The 22,151-nt window shown below is 44.4% G+C and overlaps 1 protein-coding gene across 1 annotated transcript in view; it reads right to left on the bottom strand.

Annotated features, from left to right (window-relative positions):
- The window catches only part of ADPRHL1 (ADP-ribosylhydrolase like 1), a 23,982-nt gene extending 3,477 nt beyond the window's left edge, over positions 1 to 20,505 (bottom strand). The window contains exons 1-5 of the mRNA XM_009892130.1: positions 19,994 to 20,505; positions 15,472 to 15,636; positions 8,664 to 8,789; positions 5,774 to 5,914; positions 2,081 to 2,208 (exon numbers count right to left, since the gene is read on the bottom strand). Coding sequence (XP_009890432.1) covers positions 2,081 to 2,208; positions 5,774 to 5,914; positions 8,664 to 8,789; positions 15,472 to 15,636; positions 19,994 to 20,207 — 774 coding nt within the window. The 5' untranslated portion in view covers positions 20,208 to 20,505. The remainder of the gene's footprint in view (positions 1 to 2,080; positions 2,209 to 5,773; positions 5,915 to 8,663; positions 8,790 to 15,471; positions 15,637 to 19,993) is intronic.
- Between the last annotated feature and the right edge of the window lie 1,646 nt (positions 20,506 to 22,151).

Below are 22,151 nucleotides of genomic sequence, written 5' to 3'. Positions count from 1 at the left end.
CCTGCTGAAGGCACTGAGCTGCAGCCAAGCCACGGAGGTAATTCACATGTCCCCTCCTTGCTGTAAACCCCTGCAGTCTGTAATTACAGCTGCCTCTGAGTTCCTCACCCTCCAGGAGTTGTCCCGCTGCTGGCTAATGCTCCCTTTCCATCCATTTTTTTTCCCTTTCTGGGTCCTTTCACAGTGATGGTTTTAGGAACTCCACCTTAAGGGGAAGAGATCCTCAGAGTTTAATTGGCCTGGATGACTTTGGTTTGGTTCCTCTTTCGTTTTGTCACACGTGTCATGTCCAGGCCAGGAAAGTGAGCAGGGCAAGTGATTTGTTTGCAGAAGCCAGGCTGATCCCAAGCGCAGTGCAGTTTCTGCCTATTCTCTGTGTATCTAAAGTGTTCCAAATGCGTAGCACTGAAAAATGATTTATCCTACATTGGCCCATCTTGTATTTCTACATTCAAGAAGGGCTAATTTCTCTTTTATCCCCACATTTCTAGTTATCCCCAAATTTAAGCTGTATACCTGCTTATACAGATTGTGGTCTTTACTGCTTAACATTTCAAGGTGTGATTTTTTTTGAGAGACGGAAGTTGCCATTGCAACATGCTCAGATCAGTCCAAGCCACATTTGAGGGCTTCACTTTCACATCTCCCACAGCTGGTATGTGTCTGCAGACAAGCATTCCTGATCGAGCAGGAACATTCATACACCTGTTGGCAAGAGTGGTGCCACATATTGGTGCTTTATTAATTGCCTGTAGAAAGGCAATCAGCTATACCTCCAGACCCAAGTGTCCAGTTAGTTTGGAGGGCGTGCAAAGAAAAGCGCTTCTGGGAAAAAGGCAGGCAGGATGGTTACCGTCTCCTCATTTATTATTTCCATGGCCCTAAGCATGCTCAGCTTACAAACAAATTAAGTCTCTCGACTTCTGTCAGGCTGTGATCTCTGGCTGGTGGTTGAGTTTGAGGGTCAAGCAACATTTTCCTTTCTTGTGCATCAGAATAAATAGCTCAATAGGACAAACTAATTGGTCTCAGGCAATGAAAGTAAATTTTGTTTCTGCATTAGGAATCCATGCAGTTGTCTCTCAAGACGATCATGGGGACATACTGTTGAGTTTGATCTCTCCTAAAGCTCTGCTAAGACTCCCGTAGAACTGTAAGGAACAAAAAACTAGTAACAAGTTCATGGCACTGAATTAATAAAATAAAACTGGAAGGAAATTTATTCTTTATGTTTAGAGTGAGCAATTTCTTATTATCCACAGTCAATCTATCTTCCATTGGCACCTTTCACTGCGTAGATAAGCACCTAAAAATATACAAAGTGACTTCTCAGAATAGAACTGTGCTTTAATAGTCTGGAAAAAAGGACTGATTTATGGGAAAAGGTGACAAGAACCACATACTTATTGCTTGGCTGCTAAGTGGAGAGCTTTGAAAGGTGCCAGCACGTATCAGAAAGCTGTAAACACCAGGGAAGAAGACACATTATTTCTCTTGAGTTAATAAGATATAACCAGAAGTCATGAGGCAAAGGAAAGATCATGTACGCTATAAGATAGTGTCCCATGGGACGTGGTGAAACACCATCTCTCGAGACATGTAAAACTAGCCTGGGCACAGCCTGTGTTGGCAGAGTATTGCTCAGGATGGTTGTCTTCTGTTCAAAGGACCATAACCAAGTCCAGCTCCTAGTACTCAGGGGGGACTTCTGTGGGACTCGGGCCATTAGACTTTCATGAGGGCCTTTGGCAAAACATTTGCCTTTTCCAACCCTCAAAGAGCCACAGCTCAAGGTTTGTACCTGCTCTGGACTTCAATACATCTGACCATTAGGTCCGGCCTCTCTGCACTGTTTCCTTCCACTGCAGCAATCCCAGGACCGGTGGCAACTCCTTTTTCACACTAACACATACCAGAGCCAAGGGTGGGAGGTGTTTTTTCTTTCTTGGAATTTTAGAAAAAAACTAAAGACTTCCTGACTGCTCTGGTGCTGGAAACAGTTGAAAAATACTGGTGCACCTCTTTGAAAATATGCTTCTTATTCAGAGCCTTTCCGAGCACTTTCTGAAGCTGCAGTTACCTTTTCTCTCTCCTCTGCATCGTAGTTGTCCGGGAAGACAGCTTTACTCTGATTTTCCTCATTGATTTCTCTCTCCTCCAAATAAAACTGCCACTTGGCTTCGAAGTAAAACCAGTGTTCCTGATATTCTGAACGCAAAAGAAATTGATGATGTAGCATTTCATCTCAGCAACATTTTCAGTTCTACTTAAATAAGTTTTAAAGAAAAAGACAGTATTGATTGACCTGAAGAATGGGGTATTTTACAGTAACATACATTAAACAGGCATATGTACTAAGTATGCATTTTAATATGAAGTGGGACATATAACTGGAAACAGAAGATGCGAAAGAAAGAAGAAAATATTTTCGGAGTCTTATGCTATTTTTATGGTATATTAAAATTACATTGAGGTAGATCAAGGTGAGATTTTTAGAGAACTTACTGAGGCACACTCCAAGGAAAAGATAAGAGTCAACAAAAAGAAAGAAAAACATCAATTCTGTGCCAATTTTTATGTTCTTTGACTCTGATTAAAGACTATCTAAATATGCTTGCATGTCCTAAATACAAATTGCCTTCTACCTTGTTACCAATTTTTATTCACATAATTTCTCCAGCATTTCTGTTCTGTTCTTGCAGTATTTCCACGTGATTTTTCAGGAAAAGGCAAATCACAGAATCAGAGAATGGTCAGGGTTGGAAGGGACCTCTGGAGATCATCTAGTCCAACCCCCCTGCCAGAGCAGGGTCACCTACAACAGGTTGCACAGGACAGCGTCCAGGCGGGTTTTGAATGTCTCCAGAGTAGGAGACTCCACGACCTCTCTGGGCAGCCTGTGCCAGTGCTCTGCCACCCACAAAGTAAATAAGTTCCTCCTCAGGTTAAGATGGAACTTCCTATGTTCAAGCTTGTTCCCATTACCTCTTGTTCTAGCACTGGGCACCACTGAAAAGAGACTGTTCTCATCCCCCTGGCACCCTCCCTTTAAGTATTTGTAAGTGTTAATAAGATCCCCCCTCAGTCTTCTTTTCTCCAGACTAAAAAGACCCAAATCCCTCAGCCTTTCCTCATAAGAAAGATGCTCCAGTGCCCTAATCAGGTCTTTCAGATAGGAAAGACTAACATTTCCATTTGCTTATAATACATACCAAATGTAGTAAAAGGGATAAATAACACACACATCTGCCATCTGTGTCCATACAAATGATCCTTTTTTAAGTACCACAGGTCTGCTTTTTCTGTGACTTTAGGAAGAGCATCTCTAATCATGTCCAACTTTGCGCCTGTGAATATTCTTACTAAATTCGGTTTATTTTCAAGCCTATTCTCTTGTTCAACTTTCTTATAAAGGCGCGTAAGTCAAGCTGACCTGTTAAGCACACACGTGTGCGCCTGTCTGCAGAATCAAGGCCTGAGTGAAACCCGGCCTGGGAAGCCGATGGGCTAGGGAATTAGAAATCGGGGAGATGGAAGGACCTCTAACTATGCCAAGGCAAAATAGCAATTCAGTTTGGGACTATTGGAGTATGGTTTACAATAAAATTAAGCGTTGCTGCTTTTTCCCCATCTCTGTCCCGCTTGGTCGCTCAGTTGTGTGCTGCAAGTGGCTGAGGAGCATGCACACAACCAAACTGTTTCTCTGAAGGTTGTAAACTGATTTTGCTTCTTTGCCTGTAGTGCCATACAGGTGACCCTCTTTGGCAATTAAGATTTTTAAAGTGGTTCAACTCCATGTTAAAAAAATCCAAGCTGCCTTGTAGGACCTGATATACTTTCACAAGGTTGCCAGTTCCCCAGCCCCAGACAGGGATGGGCCATCAGCCACATGGCTCTGTATGCCTGCGAATGCCCAGCTGTTTTTTTCGTAAGTCCATGCCCCAGTTTTACCTGATTACAAGGAAGCCATTCACTAGAACCCTAAAAAAAGTGGGTGTGTTTAGAAAACCAGAGTGAAAGTGCATTCACAGCCATCAATCCAAGGAGACCATCTTGAGGAAAAAAAAATCACACGAAAAAAATGTTATTGGCTGAAGTAAACTAGTGACAGCCTGGTTACACCAGCTGGTTCCAAGACTTCTTTTAAAAATGCAGGTGACCCGACAGGTTTCTTTCTTTGTGGCTTTTTTTTTCCTATTTCCCCCATGACTATAAAACAAAAATGCCTCAAAAATGAATGTTTTCTATGTAGCACCTCAACAAGCAAGGAAGAGTGATTATTCCAAAGCACGGGCTCGGGAACAAAGGCATCAAGAAGTTGCAGGAGATTTTGTTTGCGTGGACGACCTGTAGCATGGTCAGAAATCCCACGCCGCCAACCCTAGCGAAGCTCTGCCCCATCCCTTGAGCCCAGCCTGAGATGACGGTCACATTCAGGTCCATGGGACTATCTGGCAAGTAATCGCACCTGAATATCAGAGAGGGCTGCTGAGTCGAGCCCTCTGTGACTGAACACTGTGTTTGTTATCCACAGGGGATAATGCAGCTAAAAAAGAGTTTTCTAAAACTGGAGGACCCTGTTTGGCAGGATTTCTTTGCAGTGCATCTCACCAGCCAAGGAGCTTAACTTTAATGCAGGAGACTTTTCCCGCTACCAAAATAGGACGAAGCTCAACAATACGGGCACTAGCTGGAGAGCGTGCCTCAGGAGTCCAATGCGCATACCTCCACGCCGAGAGGTCCTGCTGGGGTGGAGTGACAGGGACCTGCTGCAAAGCCGCTCCGAGAGGAGCTCTCTCGCACTAATCCTGCACCTGCTCCTCATAGGTCTCGTCTAAAAAAATCCTGGTGCGCAATGAGGCGTGGATGAAAATGCAGGGTCTTTCAGGAAGGCTCCCTGGTGCTCCTCTCAGATTTTAAAGCAGCAACTTTCCTCCCCGGGTAAAGCTTCATTGTTGAGTGCTCTTGAGCAAAGTTTTCCACTTAATTCAATCTTTCTCAGCAGCTGCCCCTTAAGGTTGACAGAAAAACCTCTTTCCTCAATGCTTTAACTTAATGATACTTGTCTGTCCGTGGCAGGTCTCACCGTTACAAACGTGCCACTCACTGGCAAGAGGGGACTAAAATACCTTTGCCCTGAAGATCACATACGTTAGTAAAGTAGCAATATCAAGTTCAGTAGTTGTGTTACACTCCATTGTTTTAAAACAAGGATACAACAGGTTTTATCTTAAATATTTGTTCAGGTTTTATCTTAAATATTTGTTCAGAAAAGCAACAATCAAATCTGAATTTGTAGTCAAAACCTAAGTTTTGGTCAGGAGGCATCTGCAAGTGAGCTTTTCCTGGAAAAATGAGGAATATCAGTAGGTTTGCTTATGGAAAATATCGGACTGTGCTAATTGATGTAATAATTCATATCTCAGCAGTCAGTTTACCTAGTAACCTGCTGAATACCATTTCCTCCCTCACCCCTGCCCAGCAATCTTTGAAGACTTTCTAAAAATAAAACTGTGCAGTAGGGCATTATCATTGCTATTTCTCTTCGTTATTTTTGCCACCAATATACCAGATACCTAACGGATGTTAGAAGGTGGTGGCACCCCCTGTGCAGAGCTACAGTTTGAGCAGAGAAAGCAGGAGGACAGAGAGTGGAGATGGGAGCAGGGAGGGAAGCAGCAAAAATGGAGATCCTGGGGAGTGACATTTCTCCAGTGTCTTTCTAGCTGAACATACATTTAAGAAAAAAACTCTTTTGACTCAGACACATTACCTGCCATGTGGCGAATGGTCTTCTTGCAGTATTCTTCAGCCATCGGCACAACCTTCATCATTTCTCTTCCCCACTGCACAAGGGGTTTCCCTTGTATTGCGTACGCCACAAAGAGAGCTGTGCAGAGGGACCCTAGAAAGCCTGGAATTTGTAGATAACCATGATTATAACCATGATTATAGTAGATAACAATGCGCTGTCTGCGCTCTTATCATCCTTGTCATGTCCTTCGTAAAATCGTTAGTGGAATGCCTCATTGCGTTTGGGTAGATTAACGAATGCACGTAACCTACCTCCGCCTGCTTGCAGGCTGGCTCACGGCCTGTTGAGATTGTTGGCTGCTGTGTGGTGCCCGTTGGTTTACAACTTATTTTACACAGAAGGGAGCTTCTGTTCTCGGTGGTGTAACATGACAGAAATTGAGGTAGGGGTCAAAAATAAACATCATCCTCTAATGTCATACTGAAAATCTTCTAATTGAAGTCACATGAAATAATTGACTTGTGCAAAGTGATTCGATTACAAGCTGTATCTCCTTGCTTACAGAGTCATCCAGCTCAAGAGCTGTGGTTGTTAGATCTAACACTATTTCTGGCTCATTTTACTCTTAAGGGGACAAGTCCATGTCTTACTTGGACAATTGCTTCTTTCCTCTAGGGGCACAAGCCCATGTCCCCTCAGAGGAAAGAAGCAGTTGTCCAAGTAGGACATGCTGTCTCCCTGCCTAGATAGGTCTTCCACTTTGGATACAAATATAATTAAGATGAACTTTCTGTTAATAGGCACTCAGCGTTTCCACGACGTCAGAAGCCGAGGGGCTCATTTCTCATATTTGCTTGTGCTCTTGGCATTCTGTCAAAGGTAACAAAACCGACCCAGTGCAACATGCAAAAGAAGGTTAAGAAAACAACTCAGTCATTCAAATAAGCCCCAGGTGAGCACGGTATTGATGTGTGTGCTTCTCCCAAAAGCATTCACTCATACATAGAGGTAAGCATGAACTTTGTGTTCTTTGCTGAAGGTAAAACCAAATCATTTTAGGAGGCTACAAGTCCAGAAGAGGATTACTCATTCTTTCTGCCATAAGACCTGCAATACTGGGTCAGGCCAAAGGCATGTCTAACCCAGGATCCAATAGACGCTTTCAGAAAGAATAAAAAAACAGCTCAAAGGGTCTCACTCAGATAGACGGCATCTAACCCAACTGCCGTAAAGCTCCTTGAGTGTCACATTCAGCGTGAGCGTGGCAGCAGAGGGTTTAGAGGGTGAAGCAAAGAGCTAGCAGGGAGCAGTGGGTGGTGAAGAGGGTGACAGAGGCTGGGACATGCCCAGAAGGTTTTTTTTGAGGGGCTCGCAATCTTTTATTGCCCGCTTCCCAGGTAGTAGCCCCCCCCTGCTGCTATTGCCCTTCTGGCAGCCCTCACATAGCCTCTGCCCCTCACGGGGGAGGAAAGCAAGCCCCAGCCAAGGCCTCTGACTCTGCTTAGTAATGCCAGTACAGACTGAGCCTAATTGGTTTGGCTGTTCTGCTCTCCAGAGCTTCTGGACTAGCTTAGGGGCAATTTTAATTACACAGCTTGATTGCTTTTAACAGCAACAGCTCTTCTTGTCCGCTTGCCTGATCCCTTTTGAACCCAGGCGTTTCTGTGGACTTTGCAGCTGCCTGTAGCAGCGAGGTCTGCAGCTTAACTGTGCACGATACGGGGAAGTATTTCCTTTGTCTGTCTGTTTCAGTCCTGACTGACATGCCAATTGGGTTTCCCCTGTCTTTGAGTTATGACAGTCACAACTGACATTCCCCTGGCACGTTTCAGGATGGTAGTGAGGTCCGTGGTGGCCCTTCCACCCCACTCCTCCCTGCCACCCCACCACGCCACTTGTCTCTTTTCCCAGTTGAAAACTCCTTCTGGGTGTAATTTCTCCTTGTACGGAAAGCTTTTGATGACTTGAATGCTCCTTGCTGCCATTTTCTGGCTCTAGTAAATTCTTTCTGAGGTGGGAGACCCAGAACTGCAAGCAGTCTTGCTGCTGCTAATGCACCATGGACTTTATATATTGGCTTCACGATATTTTCTGCTTTGCTTTGAATTCTTTTCCTCTAATTTTATTCCATCCTGATGGCTTTTCTGACTGCTTCAAAGCACTGAGTGTGTTGAACATGTCACCATTCATTATGGTTTTATTTATTGCTGTTCAAAGCAAGCAGAATGAATACATGCTTACATAGCATATAATTATCAGAATGACAGACCTGAATATTCAAAACATTAAATCTACTTATTTAAGTTTTGTTTAGAGACTGTTTCAGATTGTGTCCTAAAATATGTGGAGTTAGGGTTTTTTGGCATTCTACCTTTAGCTACAGTGATATGACAAAACCTGTCAAAAGAAAAATGTTATTATCCCCTGAACCATAAACTTGCATGTTAACAGCAAGTCATCTAGGTGTACATGAATCCTAAGATTCGATCAGAGCAAGTGACATGAATATGCTTTGGACAAGGTGGGTTGTGTTTCCTTGTTGGGATATTAGGAGGGAAAACTCCTATGCCTGAGGCTGCTGTTTGTGTAATATGCAAGCAAATATGTAAGCTTATGTAAGTAATATATACGTGTATATACTATCCAAGCAAAATTCAAACCAAGGCCTTGGAGTCTGCAAAGCAGAAGCAATTCTAGATATGATGCTTAGGGACATGGTTTAGTGGTGGTTTTGGCAGTGTTAGGTTGATTGTTGGACTCGATGATCTTAAAGGTCCCTTCCAACTTAGACAATTCTATGATTCTATGGTAGTTTAACCAGGTGAATCCACAAGAGCCGTGCTAGTCCCCACAGAAGCGAAAAGTGGCATTAGGGACCTCAGCGTGCCAATACGTCAGTGGACATTACCTGTGGGATGGTTATGAGTCATTCGTCCACACTCAATGCTCACTTCGATAAGTGACTCCAGCCTTTCTGGCTTCCAGTATCGCATCCCTAAACACATGGCTTTTGTTGACGCTCCAAAACCAGAACCTAAAATAAAAAGATAGTGCAAGCATTTAAGAGGAGACTAATGATACATAAACAAGTTGATAAAATGTGAAACAAGCACATTTTATTAATTCAACTCATGTGTGGGAACTCCTCAGGGAGTGGGAAATAAGCACGCAAAGTGAGTTACAAGTTTTGGAAGGTTCTTGTGAGGAATTTTGCTTCTGCACATTCTGGTTTTACAGGTATATCCCAATACCCTCAAGTGCTACGAAGAGTATAGCAGGTTCAGAAAGCAGCGTGCTCTCTAGTTCACAACACTTGTTTGATTCAAAGTCTTATGCCATCTCTACTCATTCTCGGCTGACACCGCTATTTTGCTTGCTCCAGATGCCAGCACTAGAAACAGAAGTTTGAGAAACAGACACTTTTACTACACCCTTATTTTAGTAGTCTTCATGCTGAAAGCACATGATTAAAACACTTTATATGAGCATCACAGTTGATCTTACAATTTTAATGCATGTTTCATCCTAGAGATCCCCACTGGTAGTTCACAAAATAGTTTCTTTCACATACAAAAATAATGTGTCCAAAAAGAAACTGAAGGCTACAGAGGCAAATCCTCCAAATTTAGGCAATGTCAGAACTGAGGTTTCCCGTGCAACCTGAAGTCCGTGCTTGTGTGGGCACACATGATGGTACATCCTGCACTTACTGAGCTTGGTCTTGGGAATTTCTGCCTTGTGCAGCGCAGAGTTTATTTATTGAATAGCTAATTCAGTATTTCTTTTAATCCTCAGCACTGAGTGCGTGATCCTAGGTGTTCAACTTTTAAACACTTCATTGAATGGAGAGTTAAATTTACTAATGAGTTTCTCTGCAGTACTTATCACAGTAATATCAGGATCCCACAGAAGTTTTAATGAGCTTATCTTCACAAGGCACCAGTGAGGTGATTATCTCCTCTTTGCAGCTGGTGAGCCAATGCCCAAAAAAGCATTAACTCATTGCAGGCACCCACCCTGAGATGGGTAGGGTTCGATTTTTCAAAGTGCTTGGCATTTTTCAGCACTGTCTTTGCTCAATCACACGTCCCAGTGACCTTGGGTATAGCTGAGAGCAATCAGCATTTCTCTATCCTGGAAGATAAGGGGCATATTTATGCCACCTAATTTTAGCTTCTGTGGAACCTGCATTAAAAGCACGGTCTCCCTGTCTTTCCCAGATAGGCAGTGTGGAGAACAGCTGTATCTCCGTGAGCCAGTACGGTGGTGTAGTAGGAGCAATTCATTGGCCAGAGTGAATTGAAGCAGCAGATGCCTAGGACCCAGGGTCAGGGCTTTTAGACACCTATCTTGAGAAGATCCCTCAGCTGCTCCCCTCGGCTGTGGCCGCTGGTGCAGAGCAGCAGGAGCTCTCTTGGAGCACTGATTTCCATTGTGTCATCCCAAGCTGCTCCAGCTCGGGTGTCCTAAAATCATGAGTGTGATCAAAGTGTGGTAGTGGAGATGGCAGGAAGATTTACTTCAAGCCAAACTGAAGCCTGAGCCAAACTAACATAAGCCACCCATTGGTATGTCCAAGTGCAATCCAGACCAAGCAGGATCCGAATTTCAAGAGAAGAGCTCTTCTTCTCCACAGACAGCAGCTATCCTGAGTGAGCACCCTGGTTAGGTGATCTAACTAGGTTAGCTGAAGACGTTTCTTTCCTTCCTCCTCAGAGTCTAATGTGCAAATTTTGCATGCAATATCTCTTCCAAAAAAACCAGACCAAACACCTGATAAACGTGACATGAAAGGGTTTGCAAAATACCATTTTATGCCCCTCAAGCTCAGAGCTTGCTTCCTCGTCCCTTGCTCACCTTCCTGATCGCAGTGAAAGGGGCCCTCTCCAGAACACCTTTGGCCACTGCCCCTCATGAAAAGTCTGGATATTTGTTCTGCAAATGGTGTGTTTGCTCCTGTACCTCACATATACTGCAGCTGTAGTGCCTGGTTATTAAGGAGCCAGGAGCAGATAAAACTGTCTGCCTATCCCACAAATCACATAGAAACCTCAAGGAAAAGTCAGGAAAGAAATCCAGTCTTCCAGAGCACCAGTCAGCTTAACTGGGAGAACATATCTTCTGCTTGCAAGACCAAACTCTTCATTAAACCATCTGATGCCATGGAGCAGCAGATGAGAGTCATCTTCACTGTGCTGTCCTGGTTCCTCCAAATGACACAATCTGTGCTGGTTATCCAAGAGGGAAGGGTGTTGTGCTACACAGAACTCCTAATTGAATAACATCTCTTAGTATATCCAAAGTGGAGGATGCACAGTAACCTGACTGCTAGTTTGAAGGAGCTTAACTTTGCAACTTCGTTGTGTTCCTCCAGTCTAGGAAGTTACATTAAAACCTTCTGCATAATTAGACAAGCAAAATCTGCAACAAAAAGTTCTGTCACATGGAGTAACATTAAGTCTAGACAGGGCTTCAGGTGACAAGTGTCTGTTAGCTCCCATGTCTCAGTATCTATCGTTTGAATCAATGAAGTAAGGGACAGCAAGACTAGTCCAAGCAACAGGTGAGACACGTGTAAGGACTGTCCTCCATGATCAGAAAAAAGGTCAACATAACTTATTGTGTCTGACAGTGGCCAATGGAGAGGATACTTAAGAAAAAGAAAGGTACAATGCTACCCCTTTGTACTAACTAAGCTGCTGACAATTTATCACCCTGATCTGGGAGGCAGCTGGCTATTTGCCATTCTGCTTAATAACCCTTGAAGGATTTCCCTTGGGTGAATTTGCCCAGCCCTTTTTTGAACTCACATGAACTGTAGCATCTGCAAATTGCCACTGGAAAATAGTTGTGCCTCTTAATTAGGTGTGTGAAGAAGTCCTTCCTTTTGCTTGCTTTGAACTCATGACCTGCCAGTTTCATTTGAAGTCTCTAGTTCCTGTGATGGAGGAAACAGTGAGTTTTCTCTGTCCCTATTCATGTTCTCCAAGCTATCTATGACTTTACAGTTCTCTATTCCATAGTCTCAGACATCACAGCCTATGGAAGCATCTTTGTACTAATCCAGCCGTCCTTTCTCATATCCTTTCTAGTCGTCTTAGATCCTCTTGAGGGGAGACAAGAACCAGATTACATACAGTAATCAAGAAACAGCAGCTATGGATTTATACAGTGGTGCCAACATGTTTTGTGTTTTGCTCTCTGTTACTTTCTCAGTCGTTTCTAACAGTCAATTTGCTCCCTGGTTCTTACTGAGCATTGAAGTAACATTATTCTAGAACTACTATAGCTCCACCATCCCTTCACTCAATGGTAACAGAATCAGCAACTGCAACTATGCATATAAAATTAGGATTTCCCCCTGCCCCGCCCCTGACCTCCCTCTGTGTATGACTTTTCATTTATCTTCATCTTTTGATTCTGCTACTGTGCAACAGTAGTAACTCTTCCACAACTCTGCATCATACTACTTTTGACTTCGTTGACCCACTATGCATTTGCATTTCCAGATAGTTTGTGGACATGTTGAATAACAGAGGTCCAACACAGGTACCTCCTCTTCTATGGAGAAGACAGACTGCAATCTCTTGTTCTTTATTTACTGTCTTTTAATAAGTTGTCTATCCTCAGGAGTACCTTTCCATCATCCTGTAGCAACTTAGTGCCTTATCCCTTGGTGCCTTTTGTGAGGGACCTTGTTGAGTGTCTTTAGGAAGTCCTAACAGACCATCTTCACAGTATCTCCTTTTTCTTCCCATTTCTTGGCTACTTCATGAGTTTTCTAATAAATTTCTGCGGTGACTTCTCTTCACAAAAGCTATGTTGACAGTTTCTTCTTACACCATTTTCATTCATGCACGACATTGTTCTCTGTTAGTATGTAATATCTCAGTGTGCTTTTCTTCACTCTACATACATAGAATTGTAAAGATCAGCTTAATGGCTGCTGTCCCTGAAGAGGATGTGTCTTTTGTGACTACAGACAGTTCTGCATGAGAAGTTAGAACCTGGCCCTTTTATCTCCTGTCCCTCCGTGGCTTATCCTTCATTTTTGCTCCCCAACTTTCTGCATTTAACTCATACTTTTTCCTCATGCTCCTCTAGCTATGCCACCAGCAAAAAGACACCATTCTCAAGTGCTACTAGGAAGCCCTGCAGCTGCCCTGGTAGCTGCAAATAAAGACCGGCTTGGGTGCTACAGCCTCAGCCTGAAATACATATGATACGGGTAGGGCCAAGCTGCCATTTGACTGGACTTCAGCAGCGGCTTCGAAGGCACACCTCTGTCTCAAGGAGTACCAGCTTACTCAGATTTTGGTTCCAACTCTCAAATGTCAGAGATTCTCTTCTGAACAATTTAAGTTTTTAGCAATGGAACAAAACATTTTTACCATGTTTCAGAAACAGTGGACTCATCTGCATCAAAATCTTAAACGAATGCTGACAGAGGCAAACAATCAACAGTGAAAATTTGAGCCTCGAGCTTAACCATGTCATAAATTGGAAACAAGCCTTGGGCGGGTCTTCTGGTCGTTACAAGAATCTCACCAGCCTTTAACATAATTCAGGTATGTCTGCAATGAGTGTGGCAAGGAGCATGACATGAGGTGGCAAAGAGACACACAGGGCATTTCGACTTAAGAACTCAGAACTCAGTGTGCTGACTATACCTGCGTGAATTTGAGCAGAGGAGCTTCATGTACGCAATGAGAAATTACCTAAGCTACAATTTCTCAGCTACCATTTCTAATTACCTAAGCTACCATTTCTCAGCCTGGAGAAGAGAAGGCTCTGAGGAGACCTTATTGCAGCCTTCCAGTACCTAAAGGGGGCCTACAGGAGAGCTGGGGAGGGACTTTTTACTAGGGCATGTAGTGATAGGATGAGGGGGAATGGCTTTAAACTGGAAGAGGGCAGGTTTAGATTAAACATTAGGAAGAAATTTTTCACTTTGAGGGTGGTAAGGCACTGGAACAGGTTGCCCAGAGAAGTTGTGGAGAACCCATCCCTGGAGGTGTTCAAGGCCAGGCTGGACGTGGCTTTGGGCAACCTGGCCTGGTGGGAGGTGCCCCTGTCCATGGCAGGGGGCTTGGAACTCGATGATCTTCAAGATCCCTTCCAACCTAAACCATTCTATGATTTCACTGGTCCATGAAGGCTGGCACATGAATTCTTGCTCAAAGTGAGGTAAGATAAAATGACCACAGGAAACCAGCATTTTGGTTCCAGCCCATCCAAGATATGACCCAACTGCTGGGCATTCAGCGCCCACGGAATGTTTTTGCCTTGAGAAGAAAGTTGTGAAAATTCAATAAAAAAGTTAATTATGTCCATAGCAGTGTTAGGTGCCCCAGTAGGCTGAACATCTCTACCCCTGCTCACTGATTCTTCTGCTCTCATGGTGAAAAAAAGGCTTCTTGAGATGTTCAGGATGGTATTTGTCAGACCAGATGGAGAAGGAAGGTTTTAGCTGCCAGGTCTCCAGGTAGGAATTAATTTTAGGTCATTCTAGCCCTGAGGATCCCAAAAGCAAATAGTTCATCATGGAAAGCTGGGGAGGAGGAAGGCTAAAAGAAGAGGTGTGGCTCTAACACAGCAATGGACTGGGGAACAGCCGTGATCCACTGGTGGAAGTGTCGAGAGCTGCTCAGGGCCACCGTCAGCTCCCACAATTATTTTGACCGAATTTTACTCACTGTCAATCAGAAGACGTATGACAAGTGCCAAAGGGGCACTCTCTCAGATGTGCCTGGCTAATAGCAGGGTGAGCTGAATAAATGGGGAGAGGATCCTTTCCCCCCCCAGCAGCTGTTGTGAGGAGCGGGGGCTGAGTGAGGGATGCTTTTTGTGTCAGAGCGAACTGACTGCAGAGACCCAGAAATAGCCATGGCACTGTGCCGCCGGGTCTTTGCCACGACGTTGCATCAATATGCAATGCTGTTGAGCAATGCCGCTACGTACGGCAGCAGTAGAGCATCGTACCGATACAGCGCTACGTCTGCGGGAGCTGCCATTGTCTTGTGGCTGCTCAGGTCTACCTCCTCCTCTGACAATGATGTGGTGTCTCTGCAGTCTTTAAAGATTAATTGCACTGTATGGGTATATGTGTATGGGCGTGCACGTAGCTGTATGCATGCTATTTAACTTGAAGTAGAAATTCAATTCATCATAAAAGGAAATTATCATAAACAGAAAGAAAGAGAAAGGGAAACAAGGATGAGAATATGAGGGATTATCAGCAAAACAGTCATAGTTGTTAGCAGGGCTTCCACCTGGAGGGAAGTCTCTGCTTTCTCTGCTCTATGCACCAACACATCAGTGCATAGAGCATTTCACAGGCTCAGCTTTTTGTTTCAGATCTGCCATCGCTGAAAAGATCCAAGACTACAAACATTTAAATGAAAAATGGCAGAAAATATTTCTTAAAATAACCATCAAACTCAAGGACAAAGATCTGGACCCCGAGGCACAGAGCCAAGAACAAAGTCTCTTTAAATAGATGTTAAAGAGGGAAGGGTTCATTTACGAGAGGACATAGTGCCCTACAGAAGGAATTCCTGGCAGATCTCTTGCCATCCTCAGGCAAACATGGAAACGTTTCAGGGGTAGTAGCCTTTGATGTCAGGGGGGAAAAGGAAACAATTTCCATATAGCCACAAACACTGAAAGCATGCATTATTCAAGCCAGGACCTATAAATGGAAAGCGGTACCGCACCCTTTTCATTGAACGGTGTGTGCCAAGCGAGAAGGTAGTTGTCTGGTTTTAATTCCCTGCAGCCTTCAATGGTCGCGGGGTCCGGCCGCCTCCCCGAGAGCTTGTCGATAGCATCCACGTAGCGTTTTACCAGCTCCCGGTAGAGGTCTTCTAAACACCAGTAATCTGCTCAGAGAAGGGAAGAGAAGGTTGCTGTGTGAAGGCAGAAAAGCAAGAGAGCTCTGAAAACAAACAGCCAAGCTCACCATGCATTTAAAAAGTGCTCTTATTTCCACTTCCAATACACCGTATTGTGTTTCTGCTGCCACTGTCAACACGTTTCTACACAGCATGGGAGCTGGCTGGAGGGAGAACAGCCTCGGCTCTCTCTTCTCATCTTTTCCTGCGTTTTACTTTCCACTTTTAATTCCTTTAATTGGAAAGATGAAGGCATTCAGCTCATCAAGAGTAGCTGCTCAGGGGCTTTATTTAGGCTCCACAGTGTGAAGTATTTACAGAGGTGTCTAACTGTAAGGTGAGTGTGTTGCTGCCGTGGCCCTGGGTGTGCGCAGGAAGCCAGCTGTGCCTGGCTCAGCCCCGGCATTTGCAGACACGAATCCAATTTAAAAATGAAAGCCTATTTTGTTTTTTTAATCACCACTGAATTATTTTAAAGAGGTATGTATGACTAAACACAAAAGCAAATTAGTGATATTATTTTTATGGTGTATTTTAGAAAAGCAAATTAGTGATATTATTTCTATGCTGTATTTTATATTTATTTTTTCTAAAATTTGTAGGTCTTTCATGCAGGGATCCCTATATCTTATGTCAGTACAGTAACCAGGCCAGCGAGCTTTTATAAAAATTATTATAAAGATCAGTAAGAGTAGTAAACTGCTACAGTCTATAGTATTTCCAGCCGATAAATTTATCTCTGGATTAAGTTCATTAACAATATCTGTTTATTGATTATTTTTGCCAAAGCCTGCAGTCTTGCCTAAGGAAGAACCTCCCACCTGTTAAACATATACTGTTTCTTCAGTATAGCTGCTTCTCTCGGCTGCTGTTGTGTGTCGCTGGGCTTGAAGAGCCCTGTCCTCGGCTTTTGCCGAGGAAAAGCTTCCACTGGCATCTATTACAGTTGTGTAATCAGTGGGAACTGAGGAGACCGTCGGGATTTGTCCATATATATCTTTCTATGTACTTAGAGAAACCCCATTTAATACTTGGTTTGACGCACAGATTGAATAACACAGGAGGGGGAGTTCTTCTAAAAATATCCTCATTTTGTCAAAGATGGTGATTTCTTGACATCCACAGAAAAGGTTTAATTTAAGAGAAAGTTTGAGCCCTGTAAACCACAGCCACTTGAAAGTATCAGTTATTCAGACAGGTGAATAAAGGGGATGCAGCATAAAACCAAGATTCTCCTCCTTTCTCATAAAAAATACCCTGTCCATTATGCCATCCATCCCACATACAATCCCAGAGGAACAAGATACTTTCAAGCTGCTGACTCTTTCCACATTTAGGAATCAGGTGTCAGTTTATCCGGATGGGAGCCAGGAGCAGGATTTACCGCCTGGCAGCTTCTGCAGAAGCCTTGTCCCCAGAGGCAGAGTCCCTGTGGTCCAGCATCCCCGGGCTGTCCGAGCCCACCACCCTTCTCGCACCTGGAGCCAGGCTGCCGTCTCAGCCGTCAAGTCAATAGGACAGGTTCTTTATTTAGAAATGAACCCTTATTTTTTTTTTAAACCCATGTTTAAGTCAGAAAGGAAAAGGCTTTCCTTGCTGCAGTGATAGTTCCCCGGCTTTTCATAGAATCATAAAATGGTTTAGGCTGGAAGGGACCTTGAAGATCATCGAGTTCCAACCCCCCTGCCATGGGCAGGGACACCTCCCACTAGACCAGGTTGCCCAAGGCCACGTCCAGCCTGGCCTTGAACACCTCCAGGGGTGGGGCCTCAACAACTTCTCTGGGCAACCTATTCCAGTGCCTCACCACCCTCACAGTGAAAAATATGTTCCTAATATCTAATCTAAGTCTACCCTTTTCCAGTTTGAAGTCATTACCCCTCATCCTATCACTACATGTCCTTGTAAAAAGTCCCTCCCCAGCTCTCCTGTAGGCCCCCTTTAGGTACTGGAAGGCTGCAATAAGGTCTCCTCAGAGCCTTCTCTTCTCCGGGCTGAACAACCCCAACTCTCTCAGCCTTTTGATGATGCTGTTTTCATTCCTCCCTTATGAGACAGATTCCTACTGGAAGTAGATGTTTCATTTATCCTTCATTGTGGGATCAAACTTTCAGTCCGTGCACATGGCAGATTTGGGGACCACCAGCTCAGTCTGCAGCAGTGCCCACAGCCCTCCCCCCTCTCCCCCCCTGCTGCTTCTGGCCATGACCCTCCTGGCACGTCTTCCATGCAGCCAGCGAAGTATAGGCCAAAATTGCCTCCCTGGCTGAGAACTGCCTTAGTCCTTAACACAAAGCTCCACCTCACGCTTGGCTGCTGCCGCAGCCTCAGGCTGGGAGCGCTCCCCAGGGCAGTGCCCCGGTGATGGGACTTCACGGTGATCCTAAGCCCTGGGCATGTCCATCTCAGGCTGCAAACATCCCGCATCTACCTGGAGGGGTGCACCCAGGGGATGCTGCCACCAGATGGGTGAACGGGACATGTGGGGTACAAGGCAGTGGGGGACAGGAATATTTTTTGCTTATTTCCCCTCATTTTTCTCTTTTTTCTTTTTCTTTTTTTTTTTTTTTTTTTGGCTGGTAACGTTTCAAGCACCCAATATATTCTTTAAAGTCTCAGACTCCAGCAGCAAGGGGTCCCCACCACACAGGGAAGGCAGCTCCCCAGGGGTGGTAGCAGCTGCCTTCAGCCTCACGGACCCACGTTCATCTTTAGCTTCACTCTGTTGACTTGGGTGATTTTGCACGTGGGCTGGGCCATGATCAACCCCAGTGGCTTTTTGGCGTTCCCCTTGACAGGAGGAGACACCGCTGTGGGCAGGAGTGGTTCTGTTCCCCTTGTGGGAAGCAGAAAGAAGGACTCGCTTTCCCCCGTTCACCAGCGTTAACTATGAAATGACAACTTCTTCTTAAAATTCCGCACACCACCTTGTTGCTTTCTCACCAGCCCATAGAAGCACCTTTTTAAAAATCTTGTCTGATCAGGCCAAAGAAATGAGAGTGTGCGATAAACACAGCTGATGAGAGTTACAGCTGAGACTTTTTTTCTTTAGAGCCACAATGGTCCTGTTATATTTAAGAAATAAGATTTATTATTTTACTATTAGTCTAACCGGCTTGATTACCCAGAAGTTCTGGTTCTAGAGAGTTCAATAAGCAAGAAACACAGGATACGTATTTAATCATAGCCTATATTCAGAAATATGTTAGTCATCTTTTTTCTTGATAGGCTGACATCTTGCCCTTATCTTTAGTGTATTAGCTACCCCTTAAACCATTGGTTAGCTAATAGCCAAGCATGAAGCGTCCAACACACTCTTCAACTGATCTCTACATACTAAATTTAGAGCAGATTGGAAGCAGGCGGATAAAGTGGTGAAACAGAAGCACAAGGGAAATTTCATTGACGCGAAGCTCCATTGTGAGCTTCTGCTACTGTTAGTTATCCAGTGTTCCGCATGTTGAGAAAAATCAGGGATGTTTTTACAGAGATTAAAAAATTGGATTCGTTCTGAAGAGGCAAAATATTGCTGAATGGTCACTGTGTTCTGGTGTGCTTTTGACGATGATCTTGCCAGTCTCAGAAAGCTCTACTCCAATGGGTAGGGTGTCGATATAAATATCATCACACCTTACAAAAGATTATTCCTGCCTTCAGAGAAACCAAATGTTCTTTTTCAAACTATTGTGATTTTAGAAGACACAGATTAATAACTGCCACTAATCTGAAAGGCTTTATTATAAACATAGTAAGTTAGAATATTTTTTTGGACAAAAGACACACAGCTCTCCTTAAAAAGCAAATTGTTCCATTTCTGACCAGGCAGGTGCAACGCTTTGCCCGAGGGGCAGCAAAGGGGAGAGAGTCTGAAAGACAGGATTTTAGCCTGAAAGAGGTATTAACGTGACTCTACTCCAGCCTGGAATTCTGAACATAAACATGTCAAAAATGTGCTTAGAAGAGCTCTTATCATTTACAGAAGGATTTCTAGTGGCTATATTATTCCCTGCTGTGTTCCAGTGTGCAGATAATCTACTTAGCAATTATTTTTTTATGCTGGACATATGGTATTTTAGTCTTTAAGCTTCAACCAACTGTATAAACCAAGTGAAAATATAGGGAGAGCCCCTCCACACTCAAGAAATCAAAACTCCCCAATTTGCGTGACGATTGCAAGATTACGCTCATGGAGGAGACAAGCCAATGCACATTATCATGCACGTAAGCGGCATTTCCGACACACTTTCTCACGACGCCCCCAGCACTCAGGCTTATTCTAAGAAACGCAGCAGCTTGGCAATTTTGTTCCTTTCCAGACTGCATTCGCTAGTCCCGCCGTACCTACCTGTGATGACAGCCTCCGCCGTAGCCATGTGCATGAGCGTGTTGTCACTTACTGGCCACTTGTCGGGAGAGAGCACCAGGTTCTCAAGCCCTCCAATTTCCTTCAGCTCCTGCTGGATTTTTGCACCTAAGGCATTGTTTTCCCGGGAGAAATTGCGATAACCAAGAGCATCCCCTACCCCAGCCAGCACAAGCGCAGCCTTAAATTTATCCATCCCCGGGACACCTTCCGCTTTCCTTTTGTCCGAGACTGCCACCGAATCTTGATCTTCCTTTGTTCCTTTGCCTTCGGCTCAGCTCCCCCGACACTTTATATCAGCCATTGTGTCACACCGAGAGCGCTCTCTATAAGGAAAGGACTTCCTTTTCTGGCTCTGCAGATGCCATCTCTTGTCCCGGCCCCAACGGAGAGGAAATATTTCATCACCCAGGGATTTTGCAGGGGCTTTGTTCAATGAAACTGCAAGAGCAGACCCGCAAAGCAAAGTGCAAACCCCTCATTTCTGCAACCCAGGGTAAAGCAAGCCAGGGAATCCTTTGCCCTCCCCAGCGTAAGTAACTCTACACCCAGAAAAACAGATGCCTCCACCAGGGTGTTTGTTTATTTAATAACTTGTAAATTAATATATTTTCCTGCCCTTTTTCCGATACGCTGGATTCAACCTCCCCTTCAGGCACCAGTCAGAAGGAAAGCCTGTGATGAAAGGAGTTTCCAAACTCCGTAAACACTTAGAATGAGGGGTTAGGCAGCAACAAATCTAGTCGAATGCAGACGACTTCTCCCATTTCTAATTGCACCCTATGGCGATATTTTGTCAACAGCTTTCTTGCTCTGTTCCACCTATTACAAGAATGTTTTGCTAATTCGCTGCACCCCTGGATAAACGCTGAGCAAAACACCAACTTCAATCCCACACCTCTTACTCCCTGACTTTTTCCTAAGGCTGAGCTCAGGTACAGCCCACATTTGGACTCTGGAAGGAAACTATTTTGAAAGACATCTTGCAATGGCATCCTGTGAGTCTAAGAAAGTTCATGTATGAAGAAATCTCAGTTGGTAACAACGGAGCTTTATTAATATCACCCTTTCAAACTTGATACTAGTGCATTTATGTGCTTCATTCTGTTATTGCAGTTTTTTTCTGTGCTTGTGCCATGCACCGCAAGAAGAGGCTCTGTAGTCTGGCAGCCTTTTAAACTATGTTTTGGCCACAAACAGATCTCTGTGTAGGCTGAACATCTTCCTTCAAGGGGTCTGCTGAGACTGACTCTGATCACAGTTCCGAGCCACCATCCATGCTGTCCTAAAGACTCACAAAGTACTACTAAACAGAAAGCTTTCATTGGCTTGACTGTAATTTTGATAAAGGATACCCGGGGAAAGGTTTTTATTCTTCTTTGATCTTTTTCAGAAAGCAATACTCATTGCTATTCAGATGGAAAAGGGCAGCAGTGTAAAGGATGCATCCTCTTGCCACCCAGGACAGTAAGCAGTTAACCATGGCCTGAGTTATTGACACGTGTAGAAATATCACTGTACTTCACAAGAAGCCTTAATGCCATTTCAGAACAGATAAGCATCGCCACCCCTATTCTACATTGTAAGAAATAAGATGCCAAAGTGGTGAAAGTGGTCTCTGTTAGTACACTCTTGTTTTGAAGATTAGGACTTGGGTAACAGAAGTGCTGAGTATTAAGAAGAGGACACTGAGAGTGTGTCTTCATTGCTAGGAAGGAATAACTCTGAACTAAAAAAGCACAAAAAAGGGAATTATGGCTGAGGATACCAGGGGCACTATATAGGGATCAGAGGAGACGCGAGGCCGAGCATTCTATAGTGCGGCCATGGCCAGCCTGTTCTGGACACGCCTTGCCACGAGCAGTGAGGATGCCAGCCCCTCTGCCCTGCACGGCCGTGGGAACAGGCATCACTGCCCGCAACCGGGGCATTTAAGCAACGTAGGGATAATCTTAGTCACCCCTGCAACTGTCAGAGTTACCCCAGGTTCTGCGTGTCTGAAAATGAACACTCAAAATGGAAAAAATCTAAGGCCAAGGCAGCTTACAAAAGCCACACCAGGCAGAAGCACCGATGCTGATGTCTCCGTTAGAGGTCCATGTACCCTTCTGCGGAACCCACCTCTTCTCCAGTCCCACAG

The sequence above is a fragment of the Charadrius vociferus genome, unplaced genomic scaffold (assembly GCF_000708025.1).
Source record: "Charadrius vociferus isolate BGI_N301 unplaced genomic scaffold, ASM70802v2 scaffold218, whole genome shotgun sequence".
NCBI lineage: Eukaryota > Metazoa > Chordata > Aves > Charadriiformes > Charadriidae > Charadrius > Charadrius vociferus.
This window is presented reverse-complemented; position numbering and strand designations above follow the sequence as displayed.